Source organism: Ixodes scapularis, unplaced genomic scaffold (genome assembly GCF_016920785.2).
Source record: "Ixodes scapularis isolate PalLabHiFi unplaced genomic scaffold, ASM1692078v2 PGA_scaffold2__306_contigs__length_199485367, whole genome shotgun sequence".
In the NCBI taxonomy this organism is placed as follows: Eukaryota; Metazoa; Arthropoda; class Arachnida; order Ixodida; family Ixodidae; genus Ixodes; species Ixodes scapularis.
The window spans coordinates 33,566,069-33,593,268 of record NW_024609857.1 but is presented as its reverse complement, the minus strand read 5'-3'; the positions used below and the strand labels follow the sequence as shown (position 1 = coordinate 33,593,268).

General features: G+C 45.3%; 1 protein-coding gene across 1 annotated transcript in view; it reads left to right on the top strand.

The window, feature by feature from the left end:
- LOC8053542 (DNA (cytosine-5)-methyltransferase 1) overlaps positions 1 to 27,200 on the top strand; it is a 78,765-nt gene that overhangs the window by 18,961 nt on the left and 32,604 nt on the right. Inside the window, exons 9-28 of the mRNA XM_040214003.3 lie at positions 674 to 760; positions 1,110 to 1,182; positions 1,631 to 1,713; positions 1,790 to 1,908; positions 4,714 to 4,800; positions 6,952 to 7,103; positions 11,965 to 12,143; positions 14,856 to 15,042; positions 15,684 to 15,749; positions 17,791 to 17,909; positions 22,209 to 22,314; positions 22,393 to 22,487; positions 22,652 to 22,760; positions 23,346 to 23,501; positions 23,573 to 23,697; positions 23,816 to 23,889; positions 26,209 to 26,324; positions 26,421 to 26,492; positions 26,616 to 26,682; positions 26,884 to 27,035. Of these exons, the coding sequence (XP_040069937.1) occupies positions 674 to 760; positions 1,110 to 1,182; positions 1,631 to 1,713; positions 1,790 to 1,908; positions 4,714 to 4,800; positions 6,952 to 7,103; positions 11,965 to 12,143; positions 14,856 to 15,042; positions 15,684 to 15,749; positions 17,791 to 17,909; positions 22,209 to 22,314; positions 22,393 to 22,487; positions 22,652 to 22,760; positions 23,346 to 23,501; positions 23,573 to 23,697; positions 23,816 to 23,889; positions 26,209 to 26,324; positions 26,421 to 26,492; positions 26,616 to 26,682; positions 26,884 to 27,035 (2,224 nt within the window). The remainder of the gene's footprint in view (positions 1 to 673; positions 761 to 1,109; positions 1,183 to 1,630; positions 1,714 to 1,789; positions 1,909 to 4,713; positions 4,801 to 6,951; positions 7,104 to 11,964; positions 12,144 to 14,855; positions 15,043 to 15,683; positions 15,750 to 17,790; positions 17,910 to 22,208; positions 22,315 to 22,392; positions 22,488 to 22,651; positions 22,761 to 23,345; positions 23,502 to 23,572; positions 23,698 to 23,815; positions 23,890 to 26,208; positions 26,325 to 26,420; positions 26,493 to 26,615; positions 26,683 to 26,883; positions 27,036 to 27,200) is intronic.

Genomic DNA, 27,200 nt, shown 5'->3' with positions numbered 1-27,200 from the left:
GCTGCCATGAGAAGGAGTTTTATAAATACGGTTCTCTTCGTGGTCTGCCACTGGCTTGGCCTCCCCGGTTGTGGCGACCGCCACTGTGTTGCCGGTCTGCCTCGATGATGCAGGTCTGGCTCCGCGATGAAGGTTTGGGTTAGTGACTAAGCGATGATAAATTGTCTGCCCTCGAGCTCTGCTGGATTCGACTGCTGCCACCGGGGCCATCACGTTCCCCCTTTTTTCTCTTTTTTGTCCCTCGCGCCTCGCCGTGTGCCTCTCTTCTTCATCTTCCCCTACTGTATGCAGCAGACAAAGAAGGGAGCGGACGAGCGGCTTGCATGCTTTCGCATTCACAACTCTTAAGAAGTGCTTAGGTGTACCTCAACCTTTTTTTGCTTAATCCTTGGAAGTTTTTTCTGGCGGTCACCTTTGCGACCTGGTGATATAGTTACAGAAATGCATTGTCATGAAAGGGCGAAAGGGGGAATCAGGTTTTGTTTTTGGTTGTTTTTAGGCTAAATAATGCAAGCTACTGCCCGTTATAAAGGGTACAGCTCTTGGTATCTATCTTTGACTGAAGTGCCGTTGATCTGAAGGGAAGCGTATTTAGTGGTTCCATCGGAAACGAAGCTCTCTTGCAAAGGGAGGCAAGCGGATGCACTCTTCTCAATGTGCCGCACTATTGCAGCTTGCAGAGAACTCCTGTGGTGCTGCTGGAAAGGCTAGACTTGTCAGCTTACAGCCCCAAGCAAGACGCAGCTCCTGGCTCGGTTAGGTGTGTTTGTGTTGGCTATTTCTAGCGAAATTTTCCGCCATGCCTGTGGTCGCCGCACATTCGCTGCCGTAGTGCTCGCTTGCACATGCATCATTTGACGGACCTAAATTTTGGAGCGTATCAGAGTGATCGGCTTGCCAGGGTTTTATTCTGTTTTTTTTTTTGCATCTTGTGTATTTCTTTACATATCTCCGAAGTCTCGAAACCTTTCTGTTGCAAGTTTCTAAGTGTGTTAATTTTTTTTTATATTTGTGCTATTACAATGGGTTGAAAAACAATTTCTTTTATGTTGGAAGACTTTCTCTCACTTTAGCCCTTTTTCGACACGTGGCTTCCTTTGCTCTTTCAGCGTCGGCCATTATTGCAAATCTTGCAAACAGCATTTGAACAGACTCAAGACCGTGCAGCTTCCCGGCGACTTGGTAAGCTTAGTTTTGTGGCTCTGCTTTTGCATGATGCAGCCTGTTCCCTTGCTTCAAACTCTCTAGCCCGGTGTCCACAGTTGTGAATGTCACTAGACACTAGTTATCACAAGAAAGGAGGCAACTAATCACCGAGTAATTGCATCAGTATGGGCGCACATATGCAGTTTAGCGTACGGCAAAAGGCAATGAGCACCTTCTGGAGGCCAGGCGTTCGAAAGAGATGCCCGGCCCTTATCAGCTTGTCATCGACTATAGTTGCTCAAAGATGATAGGGTGCAAGAAATTGACAAGTTCAAGTTTTTGTTCTCGCCGTAATATCTTGAGCAAGTGCCCACCCGAAAGTTGGAGATAGCTGCGAAAAAAAAACGGAGGATGGGTGTTTGTTACGTTGATGAGTGGCGAATAGTGAGCTGTGATTGAAGATAATGGAGCGAGTCTCTTCTAGGTGAACGAAAAAGAGCTGTTGGCAAGGCCAGAGTTCCTTGCAGTCGGAGGGGAACAACCAGTCTGCAGAATGACCAGCTTCTGGTTAGTGTGTGTGACTTGTTTGACGGCGCAAGGGTGTCTCGGGGGGGGTTTGAGACTGGGCATTTTGCCGTTTCAGCATCTTTGACAAGCACCAGCACGCAGTTCCTCTCGACAGTAAAATGATCGAAAGGTGTCACCACGTGTTCGTGGTTGGCCGTGCAAAGCCAGTTGGCGACAACAGCATGGACACGGAAGGTAGGTTACCGCAAGCGTTATCTTGGGGATCGGTGGCCGAGTGGGTTAAAGCGCACACCCAGCTCGACGCGCGTGGAGCGAAAGCTCGCGCTGCAGAACCCAGGGATCCTGGGTTCGAGCCCCACCCCTGCCCGTTTCGATCTGGATGAGCATCGTACCGGCGTGCGGTCGTGTATCACTACTGCGTGGTGCACGTTAAAGACCCCAGGCTAGCGGTTGTACCGCACTGGCTAAATTGCTCATCTACAGCGTGTGACTCGTCGCAACTTTAATGGCTGACCAACTACACGCTGTATAAATATCCCCACAACCCCAATTATTATTAAGCGTTATCTTGGCGCTAGTAGTTGCTAATTCTTTCAGGTTTGTTACTACCTAACTGTGTTTTTTTCTTCAAGCATGCTTAAGCAGGGAAGTTTGGAGAAAATTTGTTTCTCTGAAACTAGCTTTTACATACCTCACAGACGTGGCTTTGAAATTTAAGCTATTTCGGAAGTTCTAAGCAAGCAGCAAATTGCCCGTGCATTGAGATGTGCACCCACAGATGATTTGTGAATGAAGCAATGAAATTGGCTGTAGGTCTGCTGCTCGGTTGGTGTGTCAAAGTCATGGGAGCGTTACTGTAACTTCTGTGACCCAGCAGAAGCAGGCATTTGGCTAGTTGGGAGTTTGAATATTGCATACTTGCTGCTCATATCACCAGATTGATTTGTGCCACATACAAGCATGTCACTTTTGCGGTGCAATAGCGTGTCGTCTCATAAAAGAGAGAAATTTCTGTGGGAAGGTAGAGCTTTGTCTTGTTAGCACGCCTCTGAAAAGTGTTTAACGATTCATAGAGAATTCACAACTCTTTGTTGTGTCGTCTGTTAGGCACTTCGGGGATGCAATCTATACTCTGTTTCACCGTAAGGGGGAGCAAAGGCAAAGGATAGAACATGAGTATGTTGTCTTGAAGAATGCATTCACTCCACAAGCACACATACGTAGCTGCCTTGCTCAAAGCGTTGCACTCGTCTTATAGATTGTCCTTTGTTCACACTTGTGGTGAAACAAAAGTATGGTAGACATATCTTAGGTGGAGTTAAAGTGTCAAAAGGAATTCACCCTTTAGACCAGGGGTTCTCAAACTGGGTTCTGGGAAACACAGGGGTTCCACGAGCTGGTCTCATGGGTTCCGCGAACACCCAAATTGCAACCACCCCCCTCTCCCCCCACGCCGCAGGCTGCGCGGAAGGACCATGCAAAGCGCCTTCATCTCACTTTGTACTGACATCGCGATTGATATGATGGGGATATATGGGAAGCAACACAAGCAAAATTGCCTACAATTGTGCATCTGTTGCTTCTCGGTCGTCAAATATGGAAGGGGGGGGGGGGAGGGTTTCGCGGCAGTCTTTGAGGCTTCCTGGGGTTCCGTGAGACCAAAAAGTTTGAGAACCCCTGCTTTAGACTTTTAAAATAGGGTACATTTTTGGCGAAAGTAACTTCCGTAATGCAAAAACATTACGGAAAGGATGTCATCAGGTCACGTGACTAGTGACATCCTTAGTGTGCAGCCTATGACATCGTTAGTCATCGCTTGACTGTATGACATTATTTCTGTGTAACCGTCACAACAGGGCTCCCGTGTGGCTGGCACATGACTCCTATTGACTGGCATAAGCACTTGTGTGACCATAACAGCAGCGAATGGCGTTCCGTCATAAGTCGTGGTATGAGCCTTTGTAGCTATAAATGATTTCATCAATATTTACCTACCCAAGGACATATTTTATTTACAACAATTTCAGGGTTCTCCCCACAGTGGGTGGCACCGGTTTTTCCACCCACCAGTCTGGCTGACTGGTCATCTATACTATCATAAAATATTGAGCATCTACCTTTTCCACAATAAGCAACCACCCCCCCCAATTTTGTAACATTTGGAAAATACACAAAGGACATATCGTTACATATTGTTGATATAAGAAGCGCCAATCCTCCAGTTTTACATGATTATCTCCAAATCTTGAGTGGGTGCTTGCTCAGGGTTTTACGGTATGTCCAGCCCACCTCTCTATTCTACCTCCGCCGGACAAGACTGCTGATTTTGAAAATGCAGGATGCCCCAGGTTGTCGTGTTTGGCAGGCTTGTGTGGCACTACGTAACAGAACTGCATAATCTCTGCAAACAAAATCGCTGCTGCGTGGTAGAGAAAGTGCCGTGAACACAAAAAGTTCCTGCAATCCTTTTCCTAACAAAAAACTGTCAGATGTCCACATCTCAAATCTCAAGAATGTCTGGGGAGAACCCTGGACGATTCCGTCAGGCATGACCGAAGTACTGCTAGAAACTTTTTTGTCGGAAAGTGATGATGTTCCTATGACGAGGCATGGCTCCTCGCTGTCTTTTTGTACAGTTTTGTTAGAGCTATGCCAGCGTGCTCATCGGCAGGAGAAACTAAAACCTGACTCACTTTGATGCTGCTGTTGGTGTAGCAAGAAAGGGACTTTATGTAAAACATGTGTGCTGTTAAGGCCCATTCACAGAGTAGCTTTCGACTATGTTACGTTTCACTACAGTCGCGAGTCGCCCTCGTACACGTGTTTTGTACGCCACGTGCAAAGCTACCGTTTGGGTTGGTAGCCACGCTTCATATAAAGCATGGGTGTCCCAGTGACTCTTGGTCATAACTCGATGTAAGCCCTCAGAATTTAGTTAACATAGACAAAAGTCACTGTGTGAATGGGCCGGTAGTTGAATTGTAGTAGTGGTGTTCTGGTGCCTACTAAGTGATGCCTGCTGGTTTGCTTTCTGTCCAGGTGTGATGTGTTTGGCAGGACCTCTGTACTCCTGGTGGCTCACTGGTTTCGGGAAAGGGGAGCAGCCTCTCATTGGTCTCAGCTCCGGTGAGCAATCATACCCACCATGCCAGTTACCTTTAGACAGAAAATGTCCTAAAAAAAAAAAAAAAAAACAGATTTAGAAATGTTCTGTAAACAAACCTGCTTGGTGAGTGTAAAAAAAAAAAAAGAAAAAAAGCTTACCATGTGTTTACACCCCACAGGTGGTGAACTACGTAACCCAGAAACTGGGCGTTATGCTGACATCAGCATTGGTGATCAAGCAGTATAACTGTTCACCACTTCCGGCGTCGGTGGTAGAACAAAACATACCGTAGTCGAAGTAAACGAAAAGCCTTTTCCGGAAATTTTTTTTTGGACAACAATATCTGTTATTGGCAGCAAGTGTCACTCTCTGTATTTTTTATTTGTGTTCACTAGATCGCCCCAGGAGCAGTGGCGTAACTAGATATGATGGCGCCCATGGCAAATGAAATTTCGCGCCCCTCATGATGATAGTGATAATGATGTCATCATCATTATATTATTATTATGGGTGGACTCGGCGCCCCCTCCCAAGTGGCGCGCGGGGCACCTGTACCCCCCATATCACAAAATGTTTTGTAAGAAAAGTAAGAAACTTATACATGCGCAATCGTGCTGACAAAGACCAGGAAGCATGGAATGTGGCCGACACAAACCACACTCCGTGTACGTGTGATTTGTGCTAATTTTGTACCGTTTTTTTTTGCATGTATATTTTTTTTTTTCATTTTCATTTTATTGATTATATTTTTTGTTTATATATTTTTATTTTATAATTTTATTTGTTTTCATTAATTAATTATTTTTTTATTTGTTTATTATTGTTTATATTTTTATATATTTTATTTGTTAGTGTTTATTATATATATATATATATATATATATATATTGGGAATGAGTGAAGATTGACAAGTGCAGCCGTAGTAATATTGTGAACGAAGAGGGGAGAAGGTGATTATTGAATTTATTGCATTAAAGTTAGGGAAAGGGAAAGGGAAAGAGAGCTGGCAAAAAATTGGGCCAGGAGCGGAGACTGAACCAGCAACCTTTCTGTTAGTTTCACCCGAAACCTGCCACTCCCGCCGGCACGTTTGCATTCAAATATAATCATTGACCCTTCCAGACCAGCAGTGCTAGTGTCTCAGTGAATATAGTGCCACTGCACCGTCCCTGGTTTGAGCCCCGATTCTCAAGCTAAAATTTGTTGGTATAATTCTGATGGGAAAATTTACTCTTTCAACATGACAAAATTCGAGCCTTGTGGATTCAGGCCACTTGTGTTTTGTTCATTTCTGTCTGGTGGCTTCAAGAGTGTGTTATACACTTTCTATAAATAATTTCAAAAAGTGTATAAAACTTTTTTGTTTTAATAAAATAAATTAAAGAATCTTTTTGAATCTATAAAGTGAAAAGTTGCCCTTTTGAGAAAACCAGGCATGGAAAAGACCGACTAGATTTTGTCCAGTGAGTTAGTACTCACTGGACAAAATCTAGTCGGTCTTTCCCATGCCTGCCCAGTGGTCAGCGTCTGTCATGGACTTGCAGTCAGTGAAATCTCATCGCCACCAGTGCCTGCCCAGTTTTTGCCTGGCTGGGGTGGGATAGCCCGCTCTAGACCAAGCCAGTTATTCCCAGCATCTTGACGTTACAACACTAGCAACATGGGCCTCCCGCATTCGCACACAGCAACTGCTAAAACTCAAGGTGCTATGTTTTGTTATCGTATCGTCATTGTGAAAATTGTAATGAAAAAAGCTGCATCCTAACGACATGTTCTTATATCTTGAAGTGACATTGAGAATACTAACTAATCACTCTGAAATCACTTAGTTGCAAAATCAGTTCGCTTGAAACCAGAACCAAGGCGGGTCACAAACCAGAACCACCACATGGGGATCACATGAAAATATTGCGTCTCTGATTGGCTGCTGCCGCCGCTTCGATCGTCTCCGAGTTGTTGGAGTTGCTCGCCGGTTTCAAGCCGGACCTGATTTGAGCTGTTCGTGTTGCAGTGCAAAGATCTAGGGAACAGCGTGCCAGCAACCTCGAAATTGCTGGGAAAATTGCCCGTCTGAAGTGGACCTAAGGTCTATGTAACCAGCCGCGATCAAGCGGTAACAACATCAGTTTCTTGAAATGTGGTATCTTTTTCTTGCCAATTTTCTCACTCAGATCATGCGGACTACTACCTGGGAGAGGAAGCCCCGTCCTACACTAGCCTGATACGGCCCCTGCGTCGGAAGATGTGCATCACCAAGGTGGTTGTGGAGGCGGTCGCAAACAACCCCAGCTGTAACTACGAGGAACTAGTCAGCATCGTTCAGGTATAGTACAACTTGCCTCACCACGGCTTTGACCTTTCAGGGAGAAATGGTGCAAGGATGGAAGGATTGAACTTTGTGTGGTTCTTTCACCTTTTCAGTGCCAACCATCTATTTGGCACCATTATTACCTTGGCACATGTGCCAGAATAACAAAATACCCGTATTTGCTCGCACAATGAACGCACTCGCGTAATGAACGCACCCCCCAAGTCGGCTCTCAAAATTTCGCCTTTTTTTTCACTCGTGTAATAAACGCACCCCCAACTTGGACGTCAAAATTTTGACCCCCTCCCCCCACGCGCGCGAAATGAACGCACTTTTCTATCCTGGTGCAGCGAGGTCGCGAATGCATGGGCAGCGTGGGCGAACAAAACGCCTTGCAAAAGGCGTTTAAAAAATTCGCAAAGATCTAACGGAAGCAACAAAAAAAAATGAAAAGGAGCTTTTTTTAATTTTTTTTTTTTGCGCGCCGCTGGGCGCAAGGAGGTAAGAAAGAGAAGCGGAGAAGCGCTCTAAGCGAACGAAACAGCTTGCGAAAAGCCGCAAGAAAAAAAAAAAAAAAATTACGGAACTAAGAGAAAACAAAAACAAAGAGAAGCTTTTTTTTTTATTCTTCTTTTTTCTTTTTTCACAACGCAGTTTGGTTTCGGAGGGTCGCGCGCCGCGCGCAAGGAGGTAAGAAAGAGGAGCGGAGAAGCCCTGTAAGCAAACGAAACAGCTTGTAAAAGGTGGCAAAAAAAAAAAAAAAAAAAAAAAAAAAAAAACTTACGGAATTGAGAAAAAAAAACAAAAAGGGAGCTTTTTTTCTTTTCTTTTTTTTTTTTTTTTGCACAGCGCAGTTTGGTTACGGGGGTCGTGCGTCGCGCGCAAGGAGGTAAGAAAGATAAGCGGAGAGCCCTGGCCTAAGCAACGCCTGAGCAAACAAAACAGCTTGCCAAAGGCGTCAAAAAAAAAAAAAAGAGAAGCTTTTTTTTTTTTTTTGCACAGCTTAGTTTGGTTACGGGGTCGGGCGCCCCGCGCAAAGAGATAAGAAGTTACTTGATTTTTCAGGATAAAAGGTCGGTTCATTATGTTCATTATGCAGTAAATAGGAATAGGACCCAACATTTTACTTCGCCTAATGAACGCCCCCCCCCCCCCCCCCCCCCCCCCCACTTTGCGTCGATTTTTGGGAAAAAAAAGTGCATTCATCTGCGAGTAAATACGGTATATACTTTCACATGTAGCAGATTTGTGACATTTCCCACTCAGAGAGAGGTACAGGTGGGTGGATTTAAGCTTGGGATTTCATACATTCATGGCGTCTGCACAGCACGACGAGGTTCTTTCGAACTGGCTCTCGACTTTGCTACCTTCACCTTACCTTTTTGATCAGAGTAGTCAGCCAGAACCTGCACTTAGGTTAATCCCTCCGCCTTTCCTTTAATAAACCTCTCTCTCTCTTTCTTTTTCTTACCTTCGTGGAGAGTGCTGGCTTTCATCTGTGCATGGGTGTCCATATTTACACAATTCTAGGTCAGCCCATTTTTTATATTAGAAAACCAGAACCAAGGGTGAGGGGTGGGAAGGTGGAATTGTAATCGGAACACCCCTGAGCAAAGCTAAAAAAACTGAGCTGCCTGAGGCATTCTGGTTTGTTTACTGTTCCTACGTTTGGCCATTCTGCACTTGTTTTTGCGAGACTTCTTTTTTTAGTTTTGCTAGTTAACTTTGCCTGGTAGGCCAAGTTGGGACTAGAAAATGCGAAAAAGTGCAGTCGAGCCATTTTGTGAGCAGAGTAATGCCACTCGCTCTTCCCATCTGAATTTACACCTCTGGAAACCAGAAAAGAGCTTTGATCACTGTGTTCATAAGCTGAAAAGTTTTGTTTTTATGAGGTGAGATGAGGTAAATTCAGAAATGCAGCTTTCTCCTTTTCTTTCCCCTGGCATACATTGGTTGGGGTGGAGGGGGTCAATAAAAAGTCGAAATCGACTTACAATCATGTAGTTAATGTGGCATTTAGGTAAAATGAAAATTCCTGGAAATATTTTCTTTAAAAGCAGATCTGGCTCTATTGGGCAGATTATTTTCCATCTGCTTAACTGCAATAACTTAATAACTTTGGGTTCAGATTTTTCTGAAAGTTCCTAGCTTGAATGAGCCCTTTCATGTAGTACCAGAGAAGAGTCAATAACCCTTAAAAGACACTTTACTTTTCTTCCCGCTTTATTTTACAGCGATAGCTGTTATGGGCTGTTCTTACCAATAGAAATGATGTTCGTTGCTGATGCTACAGTAGTTGTTGATGTAGTAGTAGCAGTTGTTGATGTTGTAGTTGGCGATGTAGGACGTTTGTCGTCGATGTTGCAAAATCCTTAAAAGAAGGTCGCCCGCCGCCACCCGCAGGAATCGAACCTTGGTCTGCTGCGTGCGAAACGGAGACGTTACCTGATGGATGGTAATGGCTACAGTAAAAGCTCGTTAATTCGAACTTCAATAATTCGAATTTATGAATAATTTGAACTGTACGACTTAGTCCAGCCAAGCTCCATAGAAGTCTATGTATAAAAATGCCCGTTAATTCGAACGCGAGTAGGTTCCGCCACGGATAATTCAAACTACGCGCCACCATGCTGACGGCTTCGCGCCTGGCACACAGCCAGAGAAACGCACCCGCTCCCTACACACGAGGTTGCGTCGCCTCCGAAACGGAGAGAACGGCGAGAGAAGGATTGGCGCGGAGGCGGCCAGAAGGCAGCGGCGGCTGCCTCCTCTCCGTTCTACGTGCATGTGACCTCCGAGACTCCTTGCCTGCGCCAACCCGCCAATCAAAAAAAAAAAATGAAAAATCTGATGTGCATTAACAATTAGCTTTCTCCTCCCTCTCCCATCCCCTCTTTTTTGCGACACTTACACACATACACACACGCACGTCTGTCTCGGCAGTCTCCGTCGGGTGTGCTTGTTTGTTTTCAGCTTTGGGGGTACCGGCCGTCGCGATTCCTTGTGGTGTTGTTAAGCCTAGGCTAAAGTTTGTTTCGGCGGAGATTAGTGGTGTGGCGCCAGACCCAGAGCTGCGACTTGAAGATGGCGTGTGCCCGCGGCAAATACTGTGCCAAAACACTGCAAGAGTGACATCCTGCGGGAAGTGGACTCCAGACTCTTGTCTAAGCAAGAAATTGCGAAGAAGCATGCAATACCGAAAAGCACGCTATCTACTTACATAAAGAATAAGAAGGCTATTAAAGATGCCTTGGCGGCAGAAGTTGCCAACGAAAAAAAAGAGGATGCGGCCCGCAAAGTATCCCGACCTCGTGAAAGCGCTTCTGCTTTGGATTAAGGACGTGCGTGCTCAGGATATTCCACTGAGCGGCCCCGTCATGCTGGCGAGGCAGCGGACTTCGCCCAGCAGCTGGGTTACGACGACTTTGCTGCTTCAGATGGGTGGCTGCCCCGATTTCACGAGCGTTACGACTTTGTTTTCCGTGCTGTGTCGGGAGAAGGAAAGGCCTTTACTTCACTTTCGTTTGTTCAAACTTTCGTCTATTCGAACTGAGGCGGCTTCCTCTTGAGGTTCGAATTGATGAGCTTTTACTGTATACCCTTTGTAACGGGCGGCAGCTTGCGCCACCTAGCCTAACACTACTGAGCTATGCCACGGGGTTTGTAACCCGCTCTATGCTTTTGGCTTTTGTAGTGCCCAATGCCCAGTGCACGCGCTCTCTGGAAAAAAACAATAGCCAATAACAAACTGCCGTTATAGCACTGTCAATGCCAAGAGTTTGTGCCGGGAAACGTGCTTCCACGCCCTCTAGAACAAAAAAGAAACAAAAACAAAATAAAATGTGAAAGACGTTTACAAATCTCTGTAATGCGAAATTAGAGTGCAGCATTTGAGGAGGAGGAGGGGAGGGTGTACCCCTCCTCCTCCTCCATACCCTCTCCTCTTCCTCTGCTCCTCACACTCCTTCCCTCCTCCCTTCCTCCTCTTTCTTCCTCCTCCTCTCTTTTCTCCTCCTCCTCCTCTCCTTTATACCTTCCCCTCTTCCTCTGTACCCTCCCCTTCTCCTCCTGCATACCCTCCCATCCGCCTCCTCCATACCCTCCCTTCCTCCTCCTTCATACCCTCTCCACCTCCCACAGTTTGCCCCGCTAAATTTAGCGGGAAATTGAATTGTCGTTGAGGTCACGTGACCGTCAATTTTCCTGGTAAACCTAGCAAAGAAACTGAATTTGTTTCTTAGGTGACATGACCCCAAGTCATGTGATGTCATTTTCCCAGCTAAATTTAGCAAAGAAACTGAATTTGTGTTGAGGTCACGTGATGTCAATTTTCCGTCTAAATTTAGCGGGGAATAGAATTGCTGTTGAGTCACGTGACGTCAATTTTCTTGCTAAATCTAGTGGAGAAACTGAGTTTGTTCATAGGTGACATGACACCAAGTCATATGACGTCATTTTCCCCGCTAAATTTAGCGCGGTTACGCCACCGCCAACGCCGCGAAACCCTGAAACGGGCGCCTAAGAGCTACGCTCTAAAAGAAACAAAAGCATCGCGTTCATGTGCCCCACAATTCATGAATGCGAAGTCGATGCCCAACGACTTTACCGTGACATGTTGCAGCTGTCACCGTGACTGTACCGTGAATTAACACAGAATTGCTACACTTTTTTTAGTCAAAGTGCATCACCAGCGAATTCATAGAAAGCATGGTTATTGAATTCATTATATGAATTAGGGGAAAGCAGGTGCTTTCATTTACAGTCTCTCTTTTTTCTCCTTCTTGTACAGTGCCATCTCTTTGTGGTGCTTGCAGTCGTATCGTTTTGCTCCGCCGTTGATTATCGTTGATTGTCGTTGGCTCCCTTCTAACCAAAGGGTGCCAGCGTGTGGGGAGAGGGCGGCTTCACGGAGGAGGAGCTTCGCCACGAGGCTCGCTTCGTGTTGAGCCAAGTCTGCAGCTACGATTCCGCCCGGGATCACGGAGACGAAGAGACGGTGCTGTCGGCACCCTGCCTGCAGAGTCTGGTCAACCTGCGACGTATGGCCGTCATCCGGTGAGTCCCGCGTTGCGTGCAGGTTGCCCATACTCTCCGGGTCACTCCTACGCTAGCTTCCACCCGTCCTGGTCACCGACACGACGAGAACGGTGGGACATTTTTTTTTGGGTGCTCGGCCCGCAGCACGTGCTTGTTGATTTTGCCCTCCTTCACCCTCGCGTGCACACTCTAGGCTCACGAGATGATGCCAAGTTGCCATAGAAATTAAGACGCTCATGCTGGCTTTGCGACCCCCCAGTTTGCTCCCTGCCATACTCGTCCCATCGGCGGCCATAGTATTTGCGACTCCAGCAAGACGAACAACGTCTGGCGGGAACATGTCGAACTGGACGGAACGGGCCCTTTCGCAATTTCTGCTCGTCATTTGTGACCTACGTTGTCAGTGGTCGGTGCGATGGAACGGTCGTCCCAGTGACTCTGTCATTGCTGTCGTATCAGCGTGTTGCCCAGGTTAGCTCTGAACGCAACCTATGCAATTGCGTGAACCAGACGTTTCTTCGTCAGCACCGTAGAAGGAGAGTAGGCTGTCCTTCCATTGTTTCCCCTAAGGTCAAGCCTCTGGAAACTCGCTTGCGCCAACACATCAATGCAGGTTTAAAACGTAGCGAGCGAGTAGGAATTGGGGCAAACCATTTTGAGTCCAATGCTTGCCTGTTAAAACCCGAGCGTCGTGCGTCGAAATGGCACGTGGCACGGCACGACCTGTTTTAGGCTTTCATATTTGCCTGATAGTTGCGTCCCTCGTACCGTATTTACTCATTTACTCGCACAATGAACGCACCCGCGTAATGAACGCACTCCCCAAGTCGGCTCTCAAAATTTCGAATTCTTGTTTTTCCACTCGCGTATTAAACGCACCCCCAACTCGGAGGTCAAAATTTTGACCCCCCCCCCCCCCCCCCCCGCGTGAAATGAACGCACTTTTCTATCCTGGTGCAGTGAGGTCGCGAATGCACAGGCAGCGTGGGCGAACAAAACGCCTTGCAAAAGGCGTTAAAAAAGATTTAAAAAAGGTACAACGGAAGCAAGAAAAAAAAACATGGAGAGGGGCCTTTTTCTTTTTGCACAGCGCAGTCTGGACTTTGGGTTCGCGCGCGGCTTGCAAGGAGATAAGAAAGATAAGCGGAGAAGCCCTTGCCTAAGCAACGCCTAAGCAATCGAAGCAGCTTGCGAAAGGCAGCAAAAAAAAAAAAAAAAAAAAAAAGAACCACCCAACTAAAAAAAAAAAAATAAAAAAAAACTAAGAGGAGCTTTTTTTCCTTCTTTTTTTTTTGCACAGCGCAGTTTGGTTAGGGGTTCGCGCGCGCCGCGCGCAAGTAGATAAGAAAGATAAGCGGAGAAGCCCTGGCCTAAGCAAACGAAACAACTTGCAAAAGGCGGCAAAAAAAACAAAACCACCCACAGAATTAAGAGGAAAAAAAAAATAAAATAAAGAGGAGGTTTTTTTTTTTCTTTTTTTGCACAGCCCCGTTTGGTTACCGGGTTGGGTGCAAAGAGATAAGAAGTTAAGTCGATTTTTCAGGATAAAAGGTCCCTTCATTATGGGAGTAAATACGGACACAAAAATTTTACTTAACGTAATGACCCCCCCCCCCCCCCAACTTTGCATTGATTTGTTGGAAAAAAAGTGTGTTCATTCTGCGAGCAAATACGGTAGGTCGCTGGAGTCGCGAATTAATGGAGCTTACCGGAAATGCATTTTCTGAAACTTGTGCCTACTGCCGAGCTATCGAAATCAACTTTGTTGTCTTGTGGTGGCTCTTTTTAGGGCTGGTTACCCTTGTGCTAGGCTTTCGTGTACCCCTGTTTTACGCTTTATTTCTTAAATTTTGTCACGTGCCAGCTTATGATACTTCCTCTCCCCTCCGAGCAGACTCCACATACCGCAACATGAGTACATAGTTGTAACAACATATCCAAGCTGCTTTGCTAGCACTGGAGCATCCGATTATGGAGTGACAGGTCCGGAGTTCGGCTACTGACAAGGAACAAAGCATTGTTTTTAAAGACACTTGGTCGTGTTACAATGTTTTTTCTGCAACATTTCGTGATGCTCTATAGTCGGTTACAGGTTAAGAAGGTAGCGGCAAATGCCCCTCAAAGGGAATCATATATCCCTCCGCCACCTCCGCATCCAATAGCGTCCCACCGTTTCCGTGACGTCGCGGCCAACGCGCGAGGATGGTCTTGCCTTTTGTACATATTTGCTTTATCTTTCGACTTTGACTTAGCATTGGGGAAGCCACGAGAGGGAGATTAGAGTTTTCCCCCTCCGATCGAAACAAATACGACTTTCGGGGATTAGCTTCCCCCCCGATGGATACAAAGGCTGCTTTCTGGGGCTCGGTTCCCCCTCGAATGAATACAAAGGTCGCTTTCTTAAAAAGTGGGATCGGAGACAAGTTGGAATTCATTGAAGCGGAACAAGGAGCGTTTCCAGTGAAATCTTCTTTCGACTGCGGAGAGATTTGAAACGGGCACATCACGCTTGTGGGAGGAGCTTCTCCTACCTTCTTGACTTGCAACCGACTATAGTCTTGGAAACTAGCTGATTTAATAATTTTCTTTATCTGTGCTTATTATAATGGACTCAACTGCACTAAATTTCAGCTGCTGGTATGCATAGGTTCTTCGTAACCTTCTTGGCATCCTCCAGAAACCTGCTCGGTTTATTAATTGCTGTAGTGTTCTTTTTCCGTTTCTTTTCAGCATGAATCAGAGTGAGGACCTGCATGGCTACCGCAAGCCCAAGGACACTCTGGCCACTTCTACTCCGGTGGTGCATAGAGTGCTGAGCCCGGCATTCAAGGACCAGATGGCGAGTTTGTCCTCAGCCAAAACGGTGAAGCAGGATGACAGAATGGCCACCTGCAACTCCTGTCTCGCTTGGAAGCAGGTCTGTGCGTCGAGCATCTGCCCGGTGACCCAAGTTGTAGGGAAAGGATAAAGGCGACCGTAAAATACCAAGCAAGCAAACATCCAACATTTGGAGGTGATCTTGAAAAACTTTGGGTTAGGCACTTGTTAGGTCAAAGAGCAAATGTACAGAAGGGGCACAAGGTGGGGTAGGCTTTAAAGCTTCACCACTTTGCATTGGTGTGCAGGTGTTAAGCTTCACGACTTTGCATCGGTGCATGCATGTCAAGCTTAACTGCTTTGCATCACTGCACACACGTCAAGCTTTGCTACTTTGCATCTGCACACAAGTTTAAGTTTTACTGCTTTGTACCGGTGTGCATGCGTCAAGCTTCACTTTTTTGCGCCGGTACACTCAAAGCATTGGCTTACTCAAGGGAACATGTTTGTTAGCTAGGTCAGCTTAGAAGCCTAAGGTGGGTGCCTGATATGTTTATTGCCTAAACATTTTAGAAGTAGCAGGTTGGAGCTTATTGTGACATGGATGCATCCTTGGTATTTTACAGTAAGTAGAATTGCCTACTGAAGCAACTTGTGTGAAACTTGAAGAAGCCTTCCTTTGATACCTACACTAGGTAGAAATGTTGCTTTGGGTAAAGTCACTACAATCCTTTCTTCTAGGTGGGTGTTGAGGTTTCAAAAAAAACCTGTGGGAGAGTCGGCAATGCTACGACTTTTCAGAGACGTGTAGGTATCATTTTACCTCTATCACTTTGCCTTCTATTGTGTTTGTGTCCTGTTGTACAGAAGGACGAAAAGGATTTAATATTTTTTTTCTGCAGTTAAATGTGTGAGGTCAAGAACACCCTTTTCACCCCCTGTGCACTACAAAGCTAGGCACAATATGGAATTATTGAATTTTAAGCACTCTTTGTACACCTCTAGTAGTCACCGACCGATTTTTCAGACTTTTCAGGGATCGAAAGAACATCCGAATAATAGTACAAAAAATCAGCAGATTAAAAACTTGCCTTTATTTCGTCTATGTAGGCTTCAGGTTACGTCTGTGCACCTTTTTGCTGGTTACGCCTCTGTTTCCGTTTGGCAACTTTCCATTAGCTTGAGAATTGCTGCCTTCTTTTTTCACGTTATGGTTGAGTACTTCCTGCGCTTCTTAGCACACATTGTAGTGGCGGAAGAACAGATGGGGCAATGACGTGCAAGCCAGCATAGTCCAAAAACATGATTCACCGGGACGAGATCGAGATGAGAGGCGCAAGTCTACGACTGTAATGAGAAATGAACAAATCAAAATAATAACAACAATGATGATGACAATGATGTGCAGCTAGAGAAAAAAAAAAAAAAAAAAAAGTCTGAAGACACTTAAGCACTTCTTATGAGTTGTGAATGCGAAAGCATGAACGTCCAATGGAACGCCGCGGAGTGATCCGCGGAGTTTTGTGGCGCGAGTAATGTTTTCGAGTTGTGCTGCGGGGTACGTTTTAGAGTTTTGCGATGTAATTGCATCAGGTGTATTTTCTAGAGTTTCTTCGTTCGCATGTTGGCTGTAGGCCTGAAACAGTGGGGTGTCCAGACGAGCAGAAGCACCGCCGACGATGTGGATGCTAGAGGCGGCGCCATGTTCGTCGGCGTCAAGACGAGCAGAAGCACCGTTGACGGTGTGGATGATGGAGGCGACGGCATGTTGGTCGGCGGCGGGACGAGCAGAAACCTCCAAGCGCATGCCAACATGTCCGTTTTAACCGGCGCGGGGCCTGTAGTGGCATGGTTTTGCGGCGGTTAGTTTTATCGGCACGCTGGCGGCACGGATACGCAGCGCCATCTGGCGGCGGTCGTTGAAACTGACTTGTGCAGCGGCCAATGGGAGCCTCGTCGCCACGCGCCAGCCAATGGGACCTTTGGGATCAGGGAAACTAGGTGCCGTTTTTACGCTTCAAACTGATGACGTCGGCTCGCTCCATGGGACAGTTAATGCTTTCGCGTTAAAAGCCGTACAGCGTCACCTAGCAGTAGGACTTAGCAGATCTCAAGTAGTGCTGCCAAGCCAAGCCAATCGTTGTGCAGCCAACAAAGAATCCAAAATGGCCACTTCTTGGTGGTGTTTCCCGCTGATCGCTCGCGACGATTTTGTCCGAAAAATCAAACTTTCAGACTTAAGGCTGTCTGAAACAACGGTCGTGGATACGCACTATTTCTATCGGGTCGGTCACGGTTCCTCTTTTAGGTCCAAAACATCTAACAAGTTTGAATTATCAGCGTCCGAAAAATCAGTCGGCGACTGTAAATGTTTTGTCATTTTTTTAGCATGACAATGTTCAGGGCAGAGTAACAATAATAACTATTTGCTGCATTTATTCATCAGCATTTATAAAGAGATAAAGCAGGAGGTTTCTCATGCATATTTACTCTAGACAGTAGAAGTATACCAGTGTCTATATAGCGGAAGATTCACACACCGCATTAGTGACATGCACATTCAAAAGTGATGCTTCAGTCAGCCTTTCGTGATTGGTCTGGATTCTAGAGCCTGCAAGGACCTTTTTGGCGGGATTTCGTCAGAAACTGGATGTTGCTCCTTGCTCGGAACAGCTAGTTTATGACAGTTACAGCAAGCGTCCATTATGTTATTTATGTATACACTATCAAACTTGCTCTATCCAACTGGGCACAAGCGGCCAGGGTCATAAGCACTAACATTTTTCTATCACTTGTGTCTCTCATATTCACTTTGCACATCTGCAATGTTCTCTCGTTCTGTTTGAAGCTGTCCTGTGGTGCCTACGTGTTTGCCAAGCGTTCCCCCCACTGCTGCCCCCGGGTGGGACAAGTGATTTCATTGTTTGAGAGGAATGGTCGAAAGATGGCTCATCTGCAGTGGTTCTGGTGACTATTGCTTATCTCTCTACTGGCTCTGCGACTCTTATGATTGTTTGCTTCTTTTGCAAGAGTCATGGCCTGCTGTTATTCTGGCTGCTATTGCTTGTCTCTACCAGGCCTCTAAAGGGACACTGACAGTGTGTTTATGCTCGCCAAGGTTTTTATTTGTACATAACATATGAGAGCCCAACTACCCAGAGCACAATTTGCGGCTCGAGATTCGTTTTCTTTCCGCCTGAAAACTGCTGATCGAGAACTGGCCGGTTTGAGTCACGCCCACTCTCTTCCCCGTAACCACGTGCCGTTTTCCATGGTTTAGACACAACCCCCAAATATAATCGAAGTCGTGGGTCATCGAAGGCACTCACTCAATATTAAAAATAGAAAAGAAATATGATACCTATTTTTTGTGGCCTCTAAAAGGGCGCAAACACATTGATTGAAGAAAAAAAAAAGTTGCACAGCCACGTGACTTTTGCCAACTCTCTCCCCCTCTATATTTCTTCTTCCTCCCCAGTCCAGTTTCGGTTTTGGTTTCAAGCTGTTGCCTTTTTTTACTTTATTAGAAACATATGTGACGCTGTTTCAAAATATTGATTGGGTGGTCGTCTGACACCATAATGTATCGCCTGGCAAAAAAATCAGCAAAACTTTTGGGGAGTGTCAGTGTCCCTTTAGCTCCTATCATCTGTTCTTTCATCACCTTTACAAGAGTCTTTGTTTGTGTAAATTTTCATTTGTTTTTTAATTCATTGCTAAAGGGTAACTCTGGTCAAAAGTCGAACCAAAATAAATTAATGATATTGATTTATGGAGACGAAATACAAACACTGCCAAAAGATAACTCTAATGGGAAATAGTGATCCACTCTAAAACCTATATGTATTAAAAAAGTCTTATTTTTTGCCCATAACGTGCGAAGAAATGAAAGGGATAGCTGTAGCATGGTCGCACAATGCGGGTGGAATGGTGCCGTCGCATACCTGAGGACGGAGGTGCAACGTGGTTAATTCTCATAGCTGTCGTGGATCCCACTGACGACCGTTACCAGTGCTCGGCGATCCGTGAAGTAAGTGGGTAAGCACGGTGGAAGTTTCTAAAACCATCCAACATTATGCAACGCAACTGGACACTGCCAAAGTTGGATTTCGCATAATGCGAGGAATGTTTGAAAACAAGTCTTTTAAGCAGACGACACTATGATTCTCACTTCGTTGCACAATTCTTGGCTGGACGCCAGGGCTGCCCTCTTTGCTTTCTGTGGCGGGGAGTCTCGACTTCCCTCTCCTCGTGGCAAGAGGGGAGAAAAGAAGGGTTTCTTCATTTTCCCTATGCGCGCTGCAGTGACAAGGGACAAGGACGCAATCTCTGTAGAGTGTCGCCCATAAAGCTGTCGTTTTTAAATGCTACCAGCAGCTTCTCGGCGGGTATTCAGCGGGTTGGCTAATTGTCAAGCAACCTTGTACCCTGATGTCATGTTTGTACTCAAGGGGTTTACTTGCACAGGTTACTTGTTCGTACTACCACTTTCTCCGCCATGTTTCTCTGCTGCGTTTTTAGTCATCCCTGCAGATGATTTCTGCTTGTTGTGTTATGCTTTAGCGGCCGTCGTTTGTAAGTGCTTAGCGATGGCTTACAAAGATTATTAATCCCCTGCTCGCTCAAGCGCGTCGGGGTGCCGAAGTGCACAGAGCCCAAGGGACCGGTATCATTGTGTAAGGCCGAGCACACCTTGCTGTGCTGTGGGTTGCATAGACAACCTGCTGTGCAATGCATTTTCACCAGCTTCTCCGAAACTCGAAGTTGAGGAAACTGTGGGTCGACGCCATTCGTCGAAGAGATTTCAGAAGGCCGTAGACTCCAAAACCCAGATCGAAGCTCTGCTCGGAATACTTCACGCCACACAGCTATACGCGGGTTGTTCGACTGCCGGCTACTGTGGATTTCTTTACGGTAATATTGCGATGCAATCATGCGGCACGATTTGGGCCGTTACTGAATGCATTTTGTTTTTACTGTACGTGGCATTCACTGGTGGCCGTTGTTGAGTTCGTTCCCGCTTAGCGCAAGCTTAGGATAAGCTTCCACAACACTTGTGCAATGTGCATTGTACACCAGCAAGATTGTAGAAGATTGTAGTTCTTTTCAGAAGACAAGTGGGAACTTGTTCTGAGCCTGCACTATTCATCGCGGTGAACTTGCTCTTCACCCGCAATTTTATGAGTATGCATTAAAGGGGCCATGAAACGAGTTTTCTACCTTCGCTAAATACTACTCAGAATCACTCCCGAATGTTAATAACCGAATAAACTTGCCTTGGTTTTTGTTTCTAAGCAATGGCAGTCGGAAAATGAATTTCAGAAATACGAGCATTGTTCATCCCCTCAACTCGGAGCCAGAATAAGCGGCCACGTGGCCTGGTGCCTATCCTATGCCGCCAATGTGAATCATAGCCACGTGCTGTGGTTGGCAAAGTAGAAAACGCACACTGAGCTCCAGGCATTGTTAGAGTTCAGTTCTTCTCATCACCGCAGTGGTTGGACACCAGCCACTATCCGAGTGTCCGCCGAGGCTTGTTACGAGCCGAAGTCGAGTGCTCACAGAATTCTCTTGTCCAATCCATGAGCCATACTCGGCCGTTGTCAGGCGGGTGGTTTTGATCCCACAATTACGTCGTGAAGCTTTGCGAAGGCAAGAGTGAAAGAAATAGTCCCCCTCTACCCTTGCGACTTTACCGCGACCAATGCTTCTGAATCAGTTGCGGTCCGTGCGAGTGTACTTGGGCCAGACTAGGACCAGTACGTCTTTGTAAAGTCATGTACATTCCAACCCGATATTGTTTGATGACCCCTTTAATATTTCCTGGAGATATTTTATATCTACGAACCAAAGCAATGAAAACGGCCGTAGCATTTTAGCAGACTGATTGAAACTGCTCTTGCAACTAGACAGGTCATTCATGCATTTTGTGGTACCGCCGTACAAACTTCACATCACACGGTAGCCATGCAGCCTATCACCAGGGTCTCCATCTTCTCGAGCCAATAGTTTCGGTTTCATTGTAGACTCCCGAAAAAAAACTTCTACAAAGCTACGCAAAACACCAAAAAAAAAAAAAAAAATTTTTATTAGGGAGATTTTCTGCTCTAAAAAAACAGCCATAACCTTAAAATTGAGAAGATGTACCAGAGTTACCCTTTAAATGAAAGTGAATAATGCTTTTTTTATGGTGTGCATTTCTGTTTCTTGATGCAGAAGTTTTTTTTTAATGGCTGTACACATCGCGACACTGTTAGCGCGAACACGACAACGGCGCATTTTAACATTTTACTTCTAAATAGTATCAGTGAGCACGGAATTTTATCACTTACATTATATATTTAAATGAGCTCTTTCCGTAGCGTTAATAACTTGGATGACATCCCTTGGTTTCAAAGAGAAAAACTGGAAAAACTGGTAATCGCTTGTTCGCGCTAACAGTGTCGCGCTCTGTACATACATTTGTGTGTATATTTTGTCTATCTTTGTGTGTAGACTTGTGAATTTGCATATTTGTACTTCTCACTTCCTCCAATCATGCCTTCTGGATATTGCAGGGTAAATTAAATAAATGAATAAATAATGGTTATTGCTAGTTTTTTTTCTCAAGCTGAAATTTTCCAGTGCCTGGTTAGTTGCAAGCAAACAGCACAAAGCCTGGAAAGGATTGGAGAAACAGTTTGGCACTTGGTTTTTCTTGTATTGTTTTCTTGACAAACCAAGAGATTTTTTTTTTTTTCTGTGTAATGTCCTGCTACTATGTGAAGGATCTCGAAGAAGCAATAACGGGACAGAAACAGCTAAGCAAAGAACAAGCAAAGTTTTGAAGCAAGTTAGCTGATCACGATCTGTCAGAATTTGTATTGGGGTTTTGGACCTTTGCAGACATTTGTGTAATTACTTGACCCGTTTTACTTATAAACTGGTTCTCAAGTCTTTCACTGGTTGTGCACTATTTTTGGATTTCTAACCTAAATATGACATTGCAACTAACAGTTTCAAGTTAAAAAAGAAAGAAGTTAATGTTTGTCGTTAGCTTGTTTTTGTTCTGCTGTCCGGAGAAAAGGATGATCATACAATTTTACCCTTGTTCTCGATGTGAAGAGTTAGGTGCAGCTATTTTTAATGCTTCAAATCAAAACCTGCTGTTATGAGCAGCTTTAATAGTTTCATGTTTGTACTGTCATTGACTTGCATTAGTTGAACTACCTTTCGACAGTGCAGTTTTACAGTTTGCTCACCCGAAATTTGTTTTCTCGCTTCCAGTTATTCTTCGGAGACTGTCCTGGAAGACATAGCTGATCCCTACGAGATCTTCATGGACAACAGTTGTGGGGACGTTGCACTGAACGACATATACAACAGGTGCCCCGTAAGTTTAGTGGATCACGATAATATCTCGACATTGTGTGTGTTCAAACTCATTCTTTTTCTTACCGTGAGCTCTCAGGCAAGTCAGAAGCTTTTCTTCGAGGAGTGGTTTGAAGAAGGTGGCAAACCCGATCTGTCTGTAGGCACCAAGAAGAGCTACTATTTCTCCAAGATGTAAGTGTATTCAAACTACCTTTAAATTATCCACTGTTCTTAAGAATGCTCAAAACGGAGTGAGGTGCTTTGGTTGAGACGTTTCGGGCAGAGTCGTAGCATAAAATAAATTGTTAAAACATTCGGGCTACAGTTTTCGGAACACTTCTCTCGATTGATTGCAGGTACCACTCGGACACTGGCCGATTTGAAGACGTACCCATGACTTTGCGTGAAGACGGCACATTGAGATACATGTGCTACACGTGCTGCCAGAACGTCAAGAGAGAACCCGTGAGCTGGGCCGTCAGGGGGGCTAGCAGTCATTGAACGCATATGCATTTCTGATTTCAGTAATCAGCATGCAATTGTATTCACTGATTAGCCATGATTAGCTGTAGTACTAATCACTGAGATTAGTAGTGATTAGTGCACTACATACTATATTCTGTTTGCCCCTAAGCTAACAGTGCAATGGAAGTTACGTGCTTGTTAGATCAACCATATAACTATATTTCGCAATGTGATCATGCTCGTGCCCATACCCATGTACAAAGAGTGGGGTCAGGTGATGAATGGAAAATAGTTGATTGGCTCGATGATCGCGTAGCTCTCGCCGCACTGTCAGATATGGTGCGAACGGAGTACAGTAGTCCTCCTACAAAGCGCTCTACCCTTTCCACTTTAGCAAACTGAACACTACAGAGGAGGCGAGAGATCTCCAGGATTTGCTCTGCTTAATTAGTGGAAAGAGTAAAAGGCTTTGCAGAAGGAGTTTGTCCCGGTTTTTGTAACCATTGACAGAGTACTGTGGGGGCTTCGTTTAGCGCAGTAGAAGAAATGATGGCGTACCAACTTACTCTGGGATTTATTTTCTAGGCAAATGAGTGCTGTCTGAAGGATGAAATTCTCACCGACAAAAATGGCAACGTGTCTTACTACTCTATGAAATGGAATATGAAGCGCTATTTTGTTGGCGACTGTGTCTTCCTTAGTCCCGGAACATTTGATTTTGACTTGCCTCCAAAGAATCAGGTGTGACCCTTGGCCTGTCTTTGTCTGGGAAGTACCGCACTCGCTTGCTGACAGTTTGTATTTTTTGTCAGCCTCAGCAAGGTGCTCAAGACAACTCTAAGAAACATGCGCGGCCATTTCAAATCGGCTGCATCGACTCCATTGTTGCCTACAAGAATGCGCATCGTATCTCCCTTTGTGTTCGCAAGTTCTACAGGTGAGTTTCGTTTCTTTCCATTGTGTAGTATGCTTGCAAGCAGTCTTCTTCTATTTTCTTGAGTAGTAATATGGGTTCCAGTATAGCACTTTTCAAGTTTTTAACTCTGTGTCTTTAGGCCTGAAGATACTGATCTCTGCAAAATTCTGTCTTACGAGTCGGATCTGAACCTCTTGTATTATTCCGAGGAAGGTATGTCACCGCATGCTTCGTACAATGACCCATTTGTGAAGTATAGTTGTTATAGTTAGCAACATTGCAATAATAATTTGTTTATTTTCAAAAGCTTTGTATTGTTAAGTACAGTGGAGCTGTTAAGGGCCAGTTTCCCCAGTTTCGTGTCCGGTACCAAACAGATGTAGACACAAAACTCTGGAACAGCTACCGCTATCTATGAGTGACGGCGGCAACCAGACAACCAGTCTGGTTGCTGCCGTCACTCACAGATGGTGGTACCCTTTCCAGCTATCATAGAAGAATGGATAGTTCGGCGAGTTCGTGGGAATTCATTGTAGGAAACGGTGCGCAAAATAGACGAGGACGAAAAAAAACACATATGGGCAAGCCTACAGCTTTGCTGGTCTTCCTTCTTCACCAGAGTGGAAAGGCTGAAAGTTTTTTTTGTTATGAGATTAACACACAGACAAGAAATGCTATGGAACCAAATCTATTGTGTTTGGGAGGAACGACAGACATAAAACAATGAACGGTTTATTGTCACATCTGGTAGCTTCCACAGTAGACTCGCGATAATTCAAATTTGGATATTGCGTGCTTCTGGTTAATTCAAGCAAATTTCAAAATTTTGGTTCTCTTGCTATATTTTTAATGTATTAATAAGTCGCTTAATTGGAACGGCGTTTTCGTGCAATTCATGCTTTGTCCCCACGGCTCCGTTGAGGGCGCTTCTTTTCGAGCACCGATGCACTGCAGAAAAGCAGCACCCGCGGAGCTTGGTTCCATTGGTGTTGCTTCTCCGCGTTGCGTCGGTTCTCGGTGAGAAGTACACTTAAAGGGATCATGAAACGCTTTTCCAACTTTTTCCTGTTTAGCTTTCCTCCTCAACTCATAAATCACGCATTCCACCAAACAGTTCAAGAAGACAAAAAGAGGGGAGGCCCCTCTTGCTCGGAGTTTGGTTTGTGTACCTCGACAGAGCCATTCTACTCCTAGAAGATTAGCCCGTCGGTCAAAATTCAGACAAAAGTTGCTTTCCCCACCCCGTTCACCCCGAAGTTGACAGTGCTGTGGAAGCTACGTGCTCGTTGGACCAGCCACACTTGCGACGTGATCACACTCTCTCGCGCATACTCACACGTAGAGGATGAGGTCAGGTGATAAAAGGGTAACGGCTGATTGGTCCAGCAAGCGCGTAGCTTCTACCAGAATGTCAGCTTAGGGGTGAAGGGAATAAGTGAGGTCCGGTTTCGTGTGGCGTGCGTTTGGACCTGATGACGTGCTTTTGGGACCGCGGATGTATCACAGTGAAAAGGCAGAGAGTTTACGAAGGGGAGGAGGTACGAAATAGTCCGCTGCGTTTTCAAATTTTCGTATCGAAAGTCAGGCTTTTGACTTTCTACCTTTTTTCTTTAGGCCCACTGAACGATGTGCTATTAGTAAAATCCCAATCTAAAATGATTTATTCCAACCCAAAATTTGTTTCATGGGCTCTTTAAGGGGCTCAAGCAGTACTCTCGTGAACTATGAAAACGGGCACCACGCGGGAATTTCCACAGCAACTTGCACGGACGCTGTGACGTGGCGGCATGGCATAGGTCCACGTCACAGCGTCCGCACAAGTTGCTCTGAAAAGTGCCACGCGGTGCCCGTTTTCATCGCTCATGTATGTGTCCCCTGCTTAATAGTTTACATTAGACAACTTCTTGGCCTGATGAACAAACCTAATTTTGTTTTGAGTTGTCATGTGCTGTCTAAACAGTCCATGATAAACACTTTTGAGGGACAAATAAACATATGTCATACTCTTCACAAAGTGTTTCATGTGCAGCATATTTGCCTATGATCAGTAGGCCTATGTAGAGGAAATCATCAAATATCTGCTTTGTATATGTAGCCATTAATTTGGCAAATCATAATTTTATTTTGCATCATGTTTACTAGATGAATTTCTAAAATTCAAACTTCTGATAGTTCAAACAAAATTCGTGTCTTCCTGCAGTTTAAATTCATGAGAGTGTGTTGTATACATGCCAAACGAAAAGTGAGTGAGCAGTGGGAGCACACCGGGTTTCACTAGGTCTGGTGTCATTGTGCTTCTGATGCCACCTACACTCGGTTGTTGCATGCATAACCAAATCTATGCTGCCATCAAGCTAAAAGAAAGACTGGTTTATGTTGCAACTACGCCTAAGGCACTTCCCAAATGAGGTGCGATGTTGGGTAACATGCAGTACATTTGTTGCACTTTTTCACGTAAATTGCTTTAGCTTGAGGGCTCTAAGAATACCATTGGGTTAGAGTTCACTGCATCTCATTCTACCAATATTTTAGTGGCATCCGTCGACATAAAGGCCATCCAGGGGAAGGCTCCCGTTGTGTTCAAAGAGTCACCACAGAGTACGCCTGCCGGCATGTGGTGCATTGGGGACACCTTTGCATTCTCACAGGTCGGTGGTCTCTCGCTCTCACACCATTTGTGTCGATCGTAGCCCAGTTCATGGCCAATCACTCGAATGGTCCTCTTTTCCAAACTACCACAACAGATGTACTGTGCCGAGAAGAGAATGTTGTGCGCCGTTCCAGCCGAGGCGCGGAAGATTGGCTCCAAGTTAAAGGTACGCCATTGTAGAGGTTTTAGTTGTAGCGGTGCCTTTGTTAAGCCTAAAACAAAAAAGATTGTTATTTTAAAAGGATGTGGAACTCTTTTATGACGTGTTTTGGTGCTCCTACCTTTCTAGAAGCACCAGAAACGAGGAGGAAGTGAACCAAGGTTGCGGACACTGGAGGCTTTTGCCGGCTGTGGCGGTAAGTGAGATGCAGCTAAACTGCTCATCTCTGTGCCTGCTTTGTGACTTTTGCACTGAGGGCTTTTTTTCCTTGATTTGTTCTTTTATTCTTATTGTGAGCGAACATGTTTTGTCTTTACTTTTAGAGAATTCTTTGTTCTTGATTTTTGGGGGCTGGACCATTTTGCACTGGAAGCCCGAGAGTGGCACCTCCCTGCAGGTATCTCGTGCGGCTTGGAAGCAGTGGGCGTCAGCGACACCCTGTGGGCCATCGAGAGCTTGGAAGTTGCAGCGCGAGCCTTTAGTCTCAACTTCCCGAAAGCTACAGTTTTTGTCCAGGACTGCAACTCCTTTCTCAAAGAGGTGCTCGAGGTGAGTTGTTCTAACAAGAAATTTTAAGATGGAAGCTCGGGCAAGTTGGTAACAAGTGTTTATATTAATAGCAATGGCATGTGTTTGTCTTTTTATGTCTCCTCTTCATTTGTCTTGTTTGTAATGTGCTGTTGCTGCTGCCGTAATGTCCCAAGTTATTGTCCA